At 37.9% G+C, this 16992-nt stretch overlaps 2 protein-coding genes across 3 annotated transcripts in view; one reads left to right on the forward strand and one right to left on the reverse strand.

The window, feature by feature from the left end:
* Window positions 1-16988, reverse strand: part of PAPLA1 (Phosphatidic Acid Phospholipase A1) — a 33255-nt gene extending 16267 nt beyond the window's left edge. The window contains exons 1-2 of one of the 2 annotated variants that reach the window (XM_087352394.1): window positions 16841-16988; window positions 15476-15738 (exon numbers count right to left, since the gene is read on the reverse strand). In XM_087352394.1, the coding sequence (XP_087208520.1) occupies window positions 15476-15623 (148 nt within the window). In that variant the 5' untranslated portion in view covers window positions 15624-15738; window positions 16841-16988. Of the gene's footprint in view, window positions 1-6824; window positions 6907-15475; window positions 15739-16840 lie in introns of those variants that run through there. The other variant, XM_022083171.2, reaches the window with a different exon arrangement.
* Window positions 247-14176, forward strand: LOC110839215 (uncharacterized). The gene is made up of 11 exons (XM_022083172.2): window positions 247-965; window positions 3247-3482; window positions 4367-4552; window positions 5447-5576; window positions 7081-7323; window positions 9992-10201; window positions 11273-11501; window positions 11949-12114; window positions 12677-12800; window positions 13124-13300; window positions 13957-14176. The coding sequence occupies exons 1-11, from the start codon at window positions 587-589 to the stop codon at window positions 14097-14099; spliced, it is 2223 nt and encodes a 740-aa protein (XP_021938864.2). The 5' UTR covers window positions 247-586; the 3' UTR covers window positions 14100-14176.
* Window positions 16989-16992: the final 4 nt, after the last annotated feature.

Here is a 16992-nt window from a genome sequence, read left to right on the forward strand (position 1 = left end):
ATGACATCAAAGAAAATTATGGTTGCCATACTAGTTAGCTTGTGGTTAAACCAATGCTGAAAATCCACGAACGTAATGAAATAGTATAACATCTACGTGACCGTTTGTGTAGTTCTCTGTAAACACTGAAACGTCAGAATCGTCGAACATCGGATAACTTCCGGCCAAATAACTCCGCCCTGATAGCCCCTTCCTACCTCAGATCTTGTAATGAGACATGGAAATGCCCCGAATGAGTGTCATTTCTTAAGACGACATAGGAAGTTCCGCTTATAAAACTGCGTACAGTGTAATCTAGCTCAGAGTGCATCGATCTATAATAGTGGACAGTTCATTTTGTCTTTCGAAAAGCATACAAAATCAAGAGTCGAACTACCGTCTGTCTTTCGTAAAATACTGAACCACCTCAACAAATCAGAAGTCTGTTGGTACATTCAAACCAAACACAGAAGTGGCAAGGTGTTATTGTAGGTGTTAAACCCGTTAAATACTGGCAACGCACAATCTACGACACAGAAATATGTATTAAAACAATAATAAACAGAAATAAGTTTTTTTTAAATAATAGCAAGCAAAAACTCTTAAAATGCGTATCTTAAGCCCAACCACGGCATGCTTCGTTCTCGCTGCATTTCAACTGTGCCAAGTTTCAACCGCTGCTCAAGGCAGAATATTAAGTGGCCAAGGCGTCGGCGAGATTAATATTGAAAACAAGCATACAAATAACAACAACAACAACAATGGTCTATGGCCTGCAGATGCTCCACTTCCGGGGATGAAACTCGAGGAAACATCTACTGTGACCATCATCAAACAGATCCTTAAGGATCCGTACATAAGAAGTCCTGTAGCGGTGGTCATAGACACAACGCCTCCTTTTTTGGACCGAGCCAAGACGCTCCTGCAAGCAGTCGTCTCTGCCAACACGAGCATAACCATGGTACTGATCTCATATAACAGTACTGGTGAGTAAGTCTGAGTGTCAAGCACAATGAATCCTACACATAGTAAAAAGTTGTCTGATTGCATGATTTTATATAAAATTTCATGTCCTGAAGATTTTCCTTCTGACCCAATTCTGAGACCTAATTAATTCATATGTTGTGGGATAATTTATAAACCCCCACGCATTTATAGAAGATGGACTATCGATCATGAAACATCCATGAATTTCCACGCTCGACTAGTAATAAATTATATTTTTCTTATAAACGGCTTAGGCCACATGGTTACTTCCGATCCCATTTTCATGCTTTCTTTCCATCTGTTTGGAGGTCGTCTTCGATGACTTCCTCCATCAGATATGCAGTTTAATATCTTCATGGAAATTAATTTTCTTGTGCCTTATAAATACTGTCGTTGGTATATCACTTTCTAAATGTTATTTTTAAAAACATAAAGTTCTGCAGTCAGTCTATCTACAAATTCATAGTGAAAAATCACACAAAGAAGAAAATATACTGATTATGTCATGCAATTCTGACAGTCTGTAACACTTTCGTTATATTCGTACTTCCAGGGACGCAATCTCACGTAAATAGTCCCTCTAAACTGATTACATCGCGAGGTATCAAAAGATAAATGCGTACGTTAATTACATTAACAATGTCTAAATCCTTATTAAGATAGACGGTAAGACGTCTCTGATGGGGTCAGATCATCACAAGACCTGCACAGTCTAGCACAGACAAAGAAATGAACAACATCAATGCCTCGAAATCAGCATTCGAGCCCCTAACCTCCGCGTCCAGGTGTGTAAGATGGCGAGGCGATCCACAACTGCAACCTTTAGTTTGGCGAAATTTAATTTTACACACGCCAGACGATTCTTTGCTGCAAGCGCTTCGCTAAAAAATTCTGCCGCCCCAAGGTCGAGGGGCTCTCAAAACGACTCAGGAATTCTCTTCCGGACTGCATTGAGTTCTTTGGCAAAGACCGTTCTACTTCCCTATTTGTCACGCGAATGTAACAATTCCTCAAATGTTCTTACATCCAAGCATTTACTGGATGAGAGTGGCTTCGACGCGATGTTCCTCCATTAATTTATCGATGCCCTTTAGTAACACTTATTTTTCGAGTCGAACAAGAGGGTGGTTGCAATTAACCGAGGAGGCATTCTGTGCTGGACCAGAGCCGTTACTATACAGTTCGCAGGAGATCGTTTGGTGGAAGAAAGTTGGTTATCTTCTTGGGCGTTTTTTGTCTGTCATTCAAACTCGACAGGTTACAGGATGTTTGAAGATAGAAAACCAATACTGATACAAAGACTCGAAACTAATTTGTTTGTCAAGGGCGTTATTCATTATTTTAAGAAAGAATTTACACTTAACAAACATTTCCTTCAGAAGTGATAGCGTACAGAGCTCCGGTTTATAACGTCATTATTCATAATAAACACATGATTTTTTTTTTCATGTACAACCACCAGTTTTTGATTCAATTAACTTCTCAGCAGTCTTGGTGGTATAGTTGTCCCGGGCTGCGTCCCGGAGTTCAACCACACATCCTTCCCCACATCGAACTATGCCATCTGTTGATTAATCCACAAAGTTAAAACCTCCATAAATTCTTATTTTTCTTCCTCATAACACTGTTCCCTTTGGAGAAACTTCACAATTTCCTGCCAGCTCTTCATTCTCTTCGTCAAATAATAACTGGCTCGACCATATTCTTCTCGTTCGCCTTACGAGTCTCATGTTTTAATTTTTAATTCTAATATCCTTCTCGCTACATAACCTGCTTATAAAGGGACTAACCAAGACATGCGATAAACGAGTTTTTAAATTTTAAAAATAAACTTTATCTACAACAAAAAATGTTCAGGAATCACGAAGAAACTGTATAACAGTTCTTTTAATCAAATTACCGGTTCTATATATTAACTTGTAAGTTATGTTCATTTACCATGTCCCACGATAAATATTTTGATCCAAAATATATTTATTATTCTATCTTCATTCTTTGAAACAGCTAATTTATATAACAAATTACTGGTACACTCGAAGAGAGCGGTAATATAAGAGTATGAAGTCGTAAACTAAATATTACACTAACTGTAACTCAGAAATTTGCCAGCTTGTAATTCTTGACCGATATTAGGAAAGGGATTAATTTTATAGTAACTTTGGAAGAGGTTATAGTCAAGGCTGGTATAGTACTATTCGATGGTGATTCAAAAATAATTACTTCCATTTATTTCTGGTACTACTACAATCCCTAAAATTCTTCAAATTTTGTATGTTTCAGGCATTGGTTCGGTGCAGAAACCCATGGATATGAACCAACTGCGATACGCAGTTCACGACCTGAAAGCTGCAGCAGTGGGACACTCGCACAAGGGGGGCGTGGCGTTCTACTCAATCCTGAAGGCGACAGAAAAAGTTCCTTACGACAGCGCTATACTCCTCTTTACAGGCAGAGCTGCAGAAGATGAGGACCTTGCACAGATTACGGCTGAAAACCTCGCTTCAAAGCGTTGCAAAGTGAGTACAGGACGAAATATAAGGTATGGGAAGAGGTGTCAACAAGATACGTCTGGGAGACTACGGCAGAAACGTACATGTTTTCCATTAAAGACGACTCGCCTCTGAAACGTCGGCCAATTTCTATAAGACTACAAAGCACAATATCCCAGACGATAGTCATCTTCATACGAGCCCCAGTGAGAACGATGATGAACCTCCAGGTTCCATAAAAATGGAGTAACTTCTGGGACCGAGTGAATAATTATCAGCTGCTAGGATCAGAAAGGACGCGCAATATGAAGTTTAATTGTTTGACTGTGTAACTGTTTATGTTTAATTAAAGTGTTCAGAGTCGAGTGGAGATTTCGTCAGAAAACAATAGGTTACAGGTAGAATTTATGACGTCTTGTTCCTATGGGCAATTATGCTGTATATTCCCTTCTGTCTGAGGATGATCACAAAGTTAACATCAGAAAATTCCAAGATTTGGAAATACCGTAATGAAGTGATAAAAAATACTTATCAATCACTGAAAAGGAACGCGTTACACGTTCTAGGTCAGATAACACTTAGCATAATATTCTATGAATAATGCATTGGATTTTCGAAGTAAAATTATACAGCGAGCATACTTGGCGGTTGTCCTGGCGGCACGGAACGGTCTTTCCACTATACGTAATCACTGCATCGCGATGCTTCAGTTACCGAGTTTCCCAATCCTAGCGGCACAGTCCCCAAATATCCTCAATGCACTTCACATGCACTAGGGCAGGAAAAAATCTTATAAACGAGAGTTTCGCTCAGAAAGGAACAAAAATCAGGAAAATATTGGCAGAAAATAAACATCGCAATACTCACGAAAGAATAAAGAATAAAGAACTGTCAATCTCTATTATTTTAAGCTGCATGTCCTGTGGCTCGATCCACCTCCACTACAGAACCCATTGGTCGCAACCTTCTACGCCGAGGTGGCTCAGAGAACTGGGGGCGGATTCTATTTCACCAAAGCAAGTGACTTCTCGCAAGATGACAAAGGCGACTCCATTGACACAAGACCCTTCACCGAGACGCAACAAGAAGTTACAGAGGTAGGGCAGTATGTTGAGACAAACACACTAACAAAACACAACAGCCCGTGTACATAGATTAACCTCGATGTAAAATAATACGTTTCAGAACAACCATTATAACACTCATAAAGAATAAACCAGTCCAACAATTTATGGTTACATAATGAGGTACTTCATGATTTATATAGGTCACCTAGTACTGTTAGGGTATTGATATCTAAGAGGTTACAACGTGCTCGATGTGTAGCTAGGATGGAAAACACAAAGAATGCTAAGTAGGCGAAAAGAATGTTGGTGATAAATGACCACTTCGACAGCAGACGGCGAATTACATGGGAGGATAACAAGTATCTTCGAGAAACATGTTGTAAGAATTGGGAGTGGCTGGAACTGGCTCTGTATAGTGTCCAATGGTGGGTATTAGTGTGTTAAACTGCTGGATCTTGATCCACATACTCAAATATGTTAATTTTAACTATAAATGTCGTAAAAAAATATTATTTAAAAAGTTATCACCATTCAAACATTCTGACCCTACGTCAACTACCTGTAATATTGTGCATACAATGAAAACAAGGTTTTTGAATAAAGTTTGATCTGAAAGAGACAGGAAACTACCTCATAAACGCGAACAAATCATAACACGCATACATGCATAGGCATAACACTAAAATCCACAGCGCCAACCGGTGATAGAAATTGGATTACATGTCATTTAATAAACGACAGGAAAATCAGTGAACTGGGAAGGACATGGAAGAAAGCAACTGCGGCCTAATCCCAGGTATTATCACGCATCTGCCCGGAGGGACCGAGGAAAACTCTGAAATTCTCCGGGACGAGGTTGAGAAACGAGAAGTTAAAAGATTTTTTTTTAATATGGAGGCTGTAATGAATATCGCATGCGAACAGGTTACTCTGACGATGAGGCTCGGTCTGATGGGACAGGCAAAGCTGCCCTTCCAAGTGGACAAGACGGTGATGTCTCTCCTCGTGACAATTCAAGGACCTATCAGCACCGCTCTCCTTCTGGATCCCTTCGGTAAGTACTTAACCTCTAAGAAACTGATTTATCGGACGTCCACTACAGTAGTCGTCATCAACGAGCGTGCTTCATGGCCACTGAGGACTTCGCCCCTCTTAACGCGCGGCTCCAAGTCCAAAGTATAGCATTGGTACCTTTTCTAAGCTGCAAGTTCTGGGCAATCTTCATTCGCATGGGCTCTGCTGTTCGCGTTGCGACGTTGTACAAATCTGAACTGTCCCTGAACTACGCAATTCGGTGACTGCTGCTACGACACGGATTCTCTGAGGCAACCGAAACTCCTCACTCCAGCGTCATATTGACGTACACAAATATTTCATGCAACATTTCAACACTAACGTAGATTCAAACGCCTGATGTGACGACAAGTAAGTATTATCCTCAGCTACAAGTTAATTTTTGGTCAGAGTCTTGCAGAATTATGTCATGCTGCAAGTGTTGGAGTAGCGCCATATGACGTGTTCATTAGAGCTCCTGCTGCCAGGATCCATCAGCTGTTTAACGTGTGCGAAAAGAAATGCGTTTTGCGTCACCACTAAGTTTCTTAGTTACAATACATAGAACATTCGTACTAAAGCTTCGTATCGTCTCATCTAACTCAACAGACCCTCATCGATAACCACAAAGTGGAAAAGATGAAGGCATAGTGAGGAATACTGGATGTTCATCCCCCATGTTTCACATCCAAACTACTCGACGGGTTTCGATTAAATTTGACACTGATGGACCTAACTTGAAAGTTGTCGGACATTTTGGTTCGTATCGGGCCAACATAGCCCACAGTTTACTCAAAGCTCAAATTAAACTTCTCAATTTTTTCTAAAACCATGTCCTACGTAACACCATAAAATTCAGGTACATAAAACAAAATACAAGCATCATTAACGTCTGCGACTTCCTGTACGAAACATTTTCCGACGAGGTGAGCGTTTAACGGCATGCAAACAAAAGTAATGGGTCTATTTTCTATTGTGCTTGCAAAAAATGACCTTCGAGGTCAATTTCGCGTTCCAAACAGTAAAGAACATATGTGGAAAATATGTACTGTAACTTCAAACGGCAATAGGCATACATTTCCTCGCTAGTTTATCTTGACAGCTAACAGTGTCCAAAGAAAATATCACAATGACAAAACAAACCAGTCACAAGACTGCTGACACAAAGTCTCTACAAGAAGTTAATACTTAGTCAGCTGATTGTGTATGCCTTAAGTTCATTAACACGTTCAAGCAAACTAGCCCTTACCCTTAACCAGCTGAACCCAAGTCACACGCTCATTTTCCATTTGCTCTTGGATCAATTTTAATGCCATCCTCCCACATCGTCACTAACGTTTTCGCTCGAAACCACACCAAGGAAAACTATAAAACGAAAGTGAATTTTCCGTCTCCATATGGTTATGTCAGTACAAGTTACTACATGCAAGAACAAACTTACTGTTTACCCCACTAGAAACAAACAGCAATGACGACAGTCTTCATGATAACTACGTGTTCCACAGGCAATGCCATCGATCTCACACTAGACGACGGGACTCGATATAAGGTTCTGATACGAGACAACAACATCGTCAGCGTACAGCTCAATACTAGCGTCGCGGCGGCCGGACGATGGACACTCAGGACGGAAGGCGCAGACGCGGGTACTGGCTACAACGTGATCGTGAGGGGGGCCAGCAGCCTCTACTTCAACGTCAGTACATCCGCTGTCCCGACAGCAGACGTCGACGGAACCACGCACGAAGGTAAACGCACAAAGCTCACCGCGTGCTTCATGACTGAAAATTGAATTTCGTTTCTTTCACGTCTTACTAAAATTTCAGTCTCCTTTCTTTCTTTTTCAGTCACATGTGAAAAAGTTTCTACAAAATTTAATCCGTTCAGTGCGTCTAGTGGATTCTGTGAATACGGAACATATCTGTTGCGATGTTTTTACCTACACAGGGCAGCACATAAACGGTTCACAAACCAACAAATATAAGTCATTAAATTTATAACAAAATGTTTTATTAATTCATCTCTATGAAACTGACCTTAACGTAATTACATACAGTACTTTATGGAAAATGTTACTGAAGAACTTAAGATGGTTTTAGTAGCATAATAAGCACGTTACACCCCACAAACAGAAAAAAATCATCACTCTTCCAGACTTCAACTCGCTGGCTTCTGAACCGTCCATATGCACTCAACTACGTTCCCTGAACGGTATCTTCGAAGAAAATTTGATTATATATTCCTCTAGTTGTTTCTACTCCTTTCTTTCCACTACTTTCTATTCTTTAATTATTTGCTTCATTCCGCCTCTACATAATCTTTCTTTAATCTCTTCTGCCATATTTAGTTAACAAAATGTGTACATCGGCCATAAGGTCAAGATTTTATCTTTGGTTTGAGGGCATTTGAGTATTAATTCCAGTTACTGAACTGCAACTGATTTATTCCTCTACCACAATGAACTCGGGTTTTGAACCACATCATTTTGTAATCCTTGTCTTGCTACTGTAAATATTGACGTAAGAAATCACGTGCCCGGTTTCTATAGACCTACTTCTTCTGATATTATTTCCCATGATCCGTACGTCACACAGTCGTTTTGAACACAGTACCGTATAGAATTAGAAACACGTCTCTTCTCATTTTGGTTTTGAAATGTCTTGTCGTTATGAATTTAATTTGGCCGGGCTCAGAATCTAACCCGAAACTTCCCAAATGTGAAAGAAAAGTGATAACCACACGGCGATGTATACGCTTTTAAATCAGTTTACTTTCAAGTCTCCTTATACATGTTTGTTCTCATGTCGGCTATTTATTGGGTACATTAGTCACATAAATTAGCCGTTTCCTATTTAAGCACTTACTGCTTCGTATCCGAGAGATCCTTGATTCGATTATCGACCCGAAGGCCAACTATTCGAGAAACTTTGGCGGCTTTCTACAATCTTGACATGCAAGCGCCAAGACAGAATCTTAAAATAGGTCACGCTCCTTCCCTATTCACAACTTTAAAACAACCCAGCTCTCTTAAACGCCATGTGCCTTTTCGCTGCAAAGTGTCATTAAATAAACTAAGAAATATGAGGGTGGGTGTATATAACCACTGCAGTTTAGTCGACTACCCTTCTAGAGTCTGTTCGCAGGAGTGTATGTGTTCGAACACAGAAAAACAATAACCAAACGAGGAGAACGAGGAGAATAAAATAAAGAATAAAAAGGAGACGAAATAAGAGAAGAAGACTACTATGATAAAGAAGAGTTGTAATGTTTATGTCACCGCTACTGTGTTGTTCATAAAATCACTCCACAAAAATTTTATTCATTTTTATTTTGACCTAAAGGGCTACAGCGACTAATGAAATATAATCGGATAAACGTAGTCAACATGGAACTCTAACTCACCAGCCAGGAAGAACACGAAACCCAGCACAATGATTCACAATATACGTAGTTTGCTGGTGTGGTATAAGCAGCTATCTTCGTCGTACTAATAAGATGTTATAAAAGGAGCGGTGATTTCAAGGAGAGGACTTCGGTCTCTGTTAGTGATGCTAATGCAACAACGTGATTTAAATAATGTATCCCACACGTCAGTTAACCCGCCATCTACACAAAGAGACAAATATTAACGCGTCAGTCAATGGCAAGTGTGTCAGTAGGTTCTGAGGCGCTTCAGGGTCAATGACTAATCGCGTCTGAGTAAACTCCGCGTTAAAACAATTATGATCCAGTTTTAAATTATAAGAAATTGTGCGTGGGTTTGTAAATGAGACTCTAAAATAACATGGATTAAAATCGCAAACACGACAAAAATAACCTGGTTTAAAATTAGATAAACCCAAGCGTAAGTAACGGGGGCTGACAGGCAGATTCAGGATAGAACTACACAGAAACAAATAGAAACCAGGACCATTGTAAACAACACCTTGGTCTGTAAATGAGGTCTTGGCAACAATCCCTAAAATCACACGGTCTCGGTTAAAAAAGGAGTGTGAGGGTCACAACAAAAGACGTCAATAGAAATTAATTTTTGCCCCTATATGCCCAATAAAGGCCTGCTTTCCACAAAGTTGGAACAAAATGTTATTCGTGTTGCTCAAAAATTATTATTATTACAGTATAGCATTGGACTGAAACATTTGCAAATATAGTATTCAATGGAACAAGGGAAATTCACTGAAGACTGCAAAGTATTATGTGGCATAACATCAAGGCCAATGACGTTTCCACAGTCGGAAGGAACATTTTTCCAAAATATGTGTACTGCAAAATAAATGTTTAAACAAATACACCATACCTCAAATAATGAACAACTTTGAAGTATTTTCGACAAATATACTTAAAACAATGGACAATGTCCAACATAACTATGATGTTAAGATCACAGAGATTCTAAAACATTTGTATCTCTTTCAGGATCTACCAATCCCAATATACAGTTTCAACTAAGTGTTCCCAAGAACATTGCAGTTATCCAGAATGTGACCCTGGTAAATAAAGATGGTAACAATCTGAGCCAACTACAGTACAATCCAGGGACTGATCTTCTTCCTGCAATCAACATTCCAGAACACAAGCTATCTAATGAACCGTTCTACTTGCAGCTAACAGCTAGCACAAATGATGGTTTGTATTCTTCTATAAAGACAGTCCACAATAGTGGTGACTGAAGTATTCTACGACTTTCTTCTCTTTCTCCTTTCATTCTTTCCAGTTTTACATACATAATATTCATGACAAAACGAGGCAGAGACACAGAGGAATTGTTAAAAACACACAACAAGTCTCCATTAAAAAGACCTACTCATTAATGCTATTTAGCAAATCAACATACGGCATTCAATGTGTTTACAGGCACCTCAGTATGTTAGAATGATTCAAGACGAGCAATGGTGAAATGCAGTTGACATAAAAAAATTTAACTGAGCTGAAAAAAACACAAAACAAAGGGACATTTGGGTCTAATTTTAAGCTCTACAGATCTACATAAATGTGTTTTCAAGCCATTATCATTTTAACTGCTTGAAAGCTGAGATTTATACAGCTAGCAAAGTACTCCCTTTTCACATGTATCTATGCCAACTTAAGACAATTTTTAAAAGTTAAAATGACTAAAATATTTAGCAAAAATGGTAAGAGAGTATATTTTCACTGAGTTACTGCCAACGACCCATTCTTCAAGTGCCTGAACACTGCGGGTCCCAACTTTTCATTGGCTTGATCTATGGACATTCGGTAGGACTCCTTGGACGAGGGATCGGCCCGTCGCAAGACCTCTACCTGTACACAGGACAGCACAACACAGAAAAACGCGGACAAACATCCACGGCTAGAGTGGGATTCGAAGCCACGGTCCCAGTGACCAAGTGGCACAAGGCCCACGCCTCAGACCGCGCGGCCACTGCGGACCCCATATTTCACTGATGTTACAAATGATCAATTTTTCAGACCAAGTGGTCCATATTTTGATTGAGACATATCATTCACAGCATAAGAAGATTAAAAAAAACTGCTCCACAACACTGCCCTAAAGAGACTGAGATGAGCTATGAAAATGCTGTCAGGAAAGCTAGTTTCACAGATGAGATTCAAATATTGTACATTCCAAACATGAGCAAAAGTATTAATGAGTACACCATAATGCTCATTCCTAATTACATTATAAACAGTGTTTTCAATTATATACTTATGTTACAGGTGAAGTCGTTGAACGTTTAGTGGAAGTAAATCACCAAACAGCAAGTTATGAAACTCCTTATACTGCAGATGTGTTACCCCAGTCAACCCTTCAGGTTCAAAGTGGATATACAATGACCTTGGTTTTCAATGTCACAAATCACTATCCTGCACTTGCGCAACTTACTTTCACATGCCAGGCCAAGGATTATCGCTACATCTTCTCACAGCTCTTCATCAAGCCTCCAATGTGAGTATCAACTTTGATGTAAGAACAGCACGTTTCAGAAAAGCAGGTTATGTTAAGAACGTAATTAATACAAACTACAAAGACCTAAAAAAGATGCAGTGACTGGAGAATGGATAACTTACATAATGTCGAGCTTTGTATTTCCTGCCTATTATTAAAAAAATCTTGAAGGAAGAGATGGATGGAAAATTTAGCATACTCAGTGGAAATGAGTACTGGAGATGAAATTTTGGTTAAAAGACTTTGAAGGATGAAACATATGTTCACAAAAACTAACCAGTAGCTTCATTTTAGAATAATTGTGCTACTAAACTTTTACCTTTTATTGACAGGGGATCCTGTACTGAACTCCCATGCCAAAGCCTGACACACAAAGGCAAGGCATGCATTCTCTTTCTTCTAGGCACTTTGCTTCACATGATACATTCTAATTCCTTTTTCTTTTAGGGCTGGCATACCTCCAGGAAGATCCATAGAAGTTGTAGTAACAGGAGTAATCAATAAGAATGTACCACAGGGTACAATGGCTACAATTGAGTTTTCAGTTCGTTCATTTTGGGCATCATATCCGCCTGTCAACCGTGCTGTTTACTTGTCTGTAGGAGTACCACCAGTAAGTTAGTCTTCCTTCTTCATTTCATAATAAAAGGTAGACTTGTTACCATGTTCACATGTCTGTCTGTTGCGTAGCTTATCTTTCAAACAACAAATCAGCCAAAAAGACTAATGAGAACGCTACACCACTAGCATCACTGGAACCACTACTACTGTACTGGTGTACGACCATAACTAATGTGACAGTTGGATGTGGACATTAAAAAATTTATGCATGGCATCAATCACTGGACACACACGAGATACATATACTGAATTAATTCAAGCAGGATGCTGTGGCAGCAACACTGCACTTTTCATATGAAGATACGGGGACTGAACTTCAGATTTCCTAAAGGATGACACTAGCTAAAGTTCTTCAAAGTATTCAACAGTCTAAGTGAACACTGGTATGGTACCTTCAAATAGGCTATGACCACATTCTTTAAATTCTTACCCAGTTATAATTCATGATCATCTTCCCACTTTATTGGTCACTACATTCCTCATGCAATTAACAGAATAAACAATATAAACATAAGTACATGAGTACTGCATATTGTTTATGTATCATTTTATAGGTCCCTGATTCAGACAATCCAACCATCAACTATTCAGTGAAGAACAATTGTAAGAATGTGCCCCAAGAGAGTTGTTCAACTTCTGCATGGAATATGGAGGCCACTGTCCAAGACAGTCACTCAGGTACATACATCCTAAGATAGTCTGCAATAGTCATACGGAGAAGTATTTACTTCAATTCTGATTGATGATTTAAACCTTTTCCTCAGTCTCTCCAACGAATGCTGGGATAGAACTTTGAAAAAGGCTGAAATAAACTCCTTCCACATCCCTACAAATCCACATTTATGATCATATTCCCATTGAATTAAACACTATATAACCTTTGCTGTTGACACAGGATTGTTAAATATCCCAAGAATCACGACAATATTGTAATTCAAAAACAAATACAAGTAGTAGTGAAAATGTGTCACAAAACTTCCACATGCTTGCTTTAATTCCAGGGCTCATCAGTGTGTCATCTAACCCAAGAGGTGTTCAATTCCTAACCAGTTTCACTGCAGGTACTAAGACAGCTGTTCCAATAACATACAGAGCTTCTTGCTGTGCCCCCACTATTGACATCAAAGCCACAGATGCAAAAGGCAATTACATCACCCAGCACATTGATGCCAATGCTGGTATGTCTGCACTGTACACACCAACAGCGACAACAAACACAATATGCGCCTTTATATTACTATTAGTATATGGGCAATTTGTATATTAAATAATAGTATATGAAGTGGAAAAATCCAAATTGATACTGATTGAACACTGTTATTGTAATACTTCTTTTGAAGAATAACAATACTGAGACATATTTTGAACAAATGCTGTCTCTAACATATTAGCATTAAAAAATCATACATTTTTAAAATTACTTTTTATCTATTTTTTCTGTCCAATCACGGAAATAAAGCCAGAACATAAAATGACCTGTTTGGATCTAATAGCTTTCAGGTTCTGTTAACATTACTGGCAAGCCAGATTCAAGCCAGAAAGCTCTTGAACTTCGACTTTATGTTTTTTCTCCTTTATTCTGGACAATTTTGTTAGTGTGTTCAACAGGGACAGTTTTTTAGTGCAGAACCTGCTGCACTGGGACTAATAAAATACTTTACAAAACAATGCATCCTAAAGAAACTGACAATTTTAATAGCCAACAAATTACCCCAGTCCCATATTCCTTCCTAATACTCTATATTGTAACCTGAGTCAAATATGTTTCACATAACAATGCAAAGTATTTGTTAAAAGCAAACCCTTTTAGTGTCATGAACATGGTTTGTTTCAGGTAATGAAGGACTATCTGATGCTGGAATTGCAGCAGTCATCTTGGGAGTTCTACTTATACTCATTATTATTGTTGTCATCGTTCTGGCCATTTTACTTTGTAAGAAACGACGATCACATAATCTCCAACTTTCTTCACATTAACTAATGATAATGTATGGAACTGTTTTCATCTTATAACAAATTCAGAACAAATACAAACAATCATTCATCATTAAAGAGTAAGATTATTATTGACAGTTTATAACATTTTGAAGTAAGCTCATCTAAATACTTCTGAACATTCAGTCCCTATCTCAATGAAAATTACTACACTTCACCATTATAATGAGATGGTTAATGCTGTTTAAGAAAATAATCACCATTTACTCTGACAATCATGTGAAACCCATAAATACACTCTTTGGAAGAAATGTAAAATAACTAACTTAAAGTAGGTGGTACATACAGTTACCACTGGACATTCAAGGATTAAGATCAGCAATTGTTATCTGATTCACATCCATAAATACATCATGTTATTATTGTTAAGAAAACCATTACAAGGTTCATGAAACTTGGGTTTTGAAGCACTGTCACATATTGTAAATCCAATATAACTTACATAAGTTTCAAACTAAATTAAAACCTTCTGTAAAGTACAATTCAATCTGCAGTATGTTAGTTGCACAATACAGCTAACCATATTCAAATTACTATATTCAATTACAACTCTTCAAACAAGATGATATTAACAAAACAAATTATTTCTATAATCCACAACATTTTGACTCATACAAAGGAGACTATCATTACCAAAGTCAAATCAAGCAACAAAAAGATAAATTTGGATATGTTACTGAATGTAATCTTGCATTACGTCTAGGAACGGCATGTCAAACATCTCAATGTTTGCTAATGTCACAGCAACACAAATGTGTTAAAACAATGTTTTCATCTCAGGATTATATAAAATAGTATTAAAATGCAAGAATAAAGAGCCTAGACACAAGGTATTATTTAAAAAAATTATAAAATTTCTGAATAAAATAATTCTGATAAATAGGCCTATACACATTATGCTAATCACTTATTTTCCATAAGAACTAAATGTCCTTGTTTGGTGACTGTTCTTTACCTGAGAGGTCCTAGGTTAAAATATTAGCTACAGGTCAGTGACAAAATAACGTCCCATGGTTAGCAATGTAAACAAGAGGCAGATGTGGTGGAAGAAAGGCAAAGACACAGACTAACAATCTTAAATACAATAACATGGCTCCACTATGGAATTTTGGATTCACACCACCTTACTTCCTAACCCATATACTTAAAATTAAGAAAAGAATGTAACCATTTGCTTATATCTGTAGGACAGCTCTGATCTACTTACTTACTTCAGTTATCTTGCAACAATTTTCGTCGAGACACTGCCACTAATTTTGGAATATTATTATAACAATCAAACATCTTATTACAGAAACGAAATTCCAGTTGAATCCTACACAGAAGTTCTAAATATAAAAACAAACAAGTTTGCTCACCTTCTGATAGAACGGATGACGTATTTTGCGAAACTGGCATCAAAAGCGCACTAGCTGAGAATTTTTCCGATGGAAATCCACTACTAGCAGCCGAAAGAAGAGGGTTTTTAACTGTTTTTGACGTGTCACTTTTACTTCTGTCAGCCATTACAATTTCTTTCAACAGTCTGATATATCCTTGGTTTTAATCAGTGCCACCAATAACACCTATTCAAAATTCCTTAATTTGGGTCTCTATCTCTCTGCACACGTTGTGTTTATACCTAAAAAATAAACAGTCTTCTTGCTTATACACACACACACACACACACACACACACACGAAATTCTATCTCTTCGTAACGAGCAGAATTCTACGGCAGATAAAGTTCTTAGCATATTATTAAACAGTACTGTCTTAGGTAGGAATCGCGTATAACACCTGAATATTTTGACATTGGGAGAAGAGGGCTTATTAGATTCAATGATCACTTATGAAACCGTAAACACGCAGTAATTTAACTAACTGTATGTTTCTATTCAACCTTCAAATCTGATAAGACGATGCCGATAGCTACTGACAAGCCATGACAATCACAGTAAAAACTTCTTTTAATGACGATGATGATTGGAATTAGAAAGACAATTTCCAAGAGTTCACTTTTCTAACTCAGATGGTCACCGTGACCTAACACTATTGAATAATTTTCAAATTAATGCTAAAAAGTTGTCAGTGGAACCACGGTTCCGGAGAATTTGACGTAAATACGTCTATACGGAAAGGAAGTTTATATATTGGCTTTATTCTAAATATTTCCTTCATATATGCTTTACATTTGAGATAAGTTTGATTAAGACATTGCTTATTTAACTTGAATTAGTTAGGCTTAAGATGGGGTCTGTGGTAGCTGAATGTAATGTAAGGTAAGGTAAGGTAATGTAATTTAATGTAAGGTAAGGTAATGTAATGAAATGTTTTATAGGTATCAACAATGCCGAGTAAACAGATGATGTTTCCTAGGTAACAAAAATGCCGAGTAAATAGATGTTCCTTAGGTAGCCATTATTGTCGATTTGTTGATAAACAGATGAAGTTTCCTAGGTAACCATTGTTGTTTATTTGTTGATAAACATATGACGTTTCCTAGGTAGCATAACAATGAAGTTACACTTTTTCGTTTCCCTTTTTCGTAACACATTTTTGCCGAATGACCCTTCCTTATAGACATATTTATGTCAAAAAATTTACAGCGGAACCACGGTTCCGGAGAATCTGACGTAAGTACGTCTTTGTATTTAAATTATATTTAGGCAATAAATACAATGAAAGGTGACTCGGCACTGAATCTTACACATCTTATAATAATAATAAATAGGAATCCCTTACCTCAAACTTTGTTCAATTGTAAGAGACCACGATGTCCACCAGCAATCAATTTAATCAAAACTAAAACGTTTTTAACAGCACAATATTATATACTCTACGACGCACTTCTTCTACAAGCGATTCACAGCTCAGCTCTTTCCGCAATAATGAAA

This window comes from Zootermopsis nevadensis, unplaced genomic scaffold (genome assembly GCF_977971745.1).
Source record: "Zootermopsis nevadensis isolate Lab colony 2312 unplaced genomic scaffold, Znev_1.0 Znev_ptg000021l, whole genome shotgun sequence".
Lineage (NCBI taxonomy): Eukaryota > Metazoa > Arthropoda > Insecta > Blattodea > Termopsidae > Zootermopsis > Zootermopsis nevadensis.

Excerpts from the sequence above, each read along its gene's own strand:
- LOC110839215 (XM_022083172.2), top strand. The coding sequence starts at position 587 with ATGCGTATCTTAAGCCCAACCACGGCATGCTTCGTTCTCGCTGCATTT. Across the intron at positions 7,324-9,991 it reads CGACGGAACCACGCACGAAG|GATCTACCAATCCCAATATA; the intron begins GTAAACGCACAA and ends TATCTCTTTCAG. Across the intron at positions 10,202-11,272 it reads AACAGCTAGCACAAATGATG|GTGAAGTCGTTGAACGTTTA; the intron begins GTTTGTATTCTT and ends CTTATGTTACAG.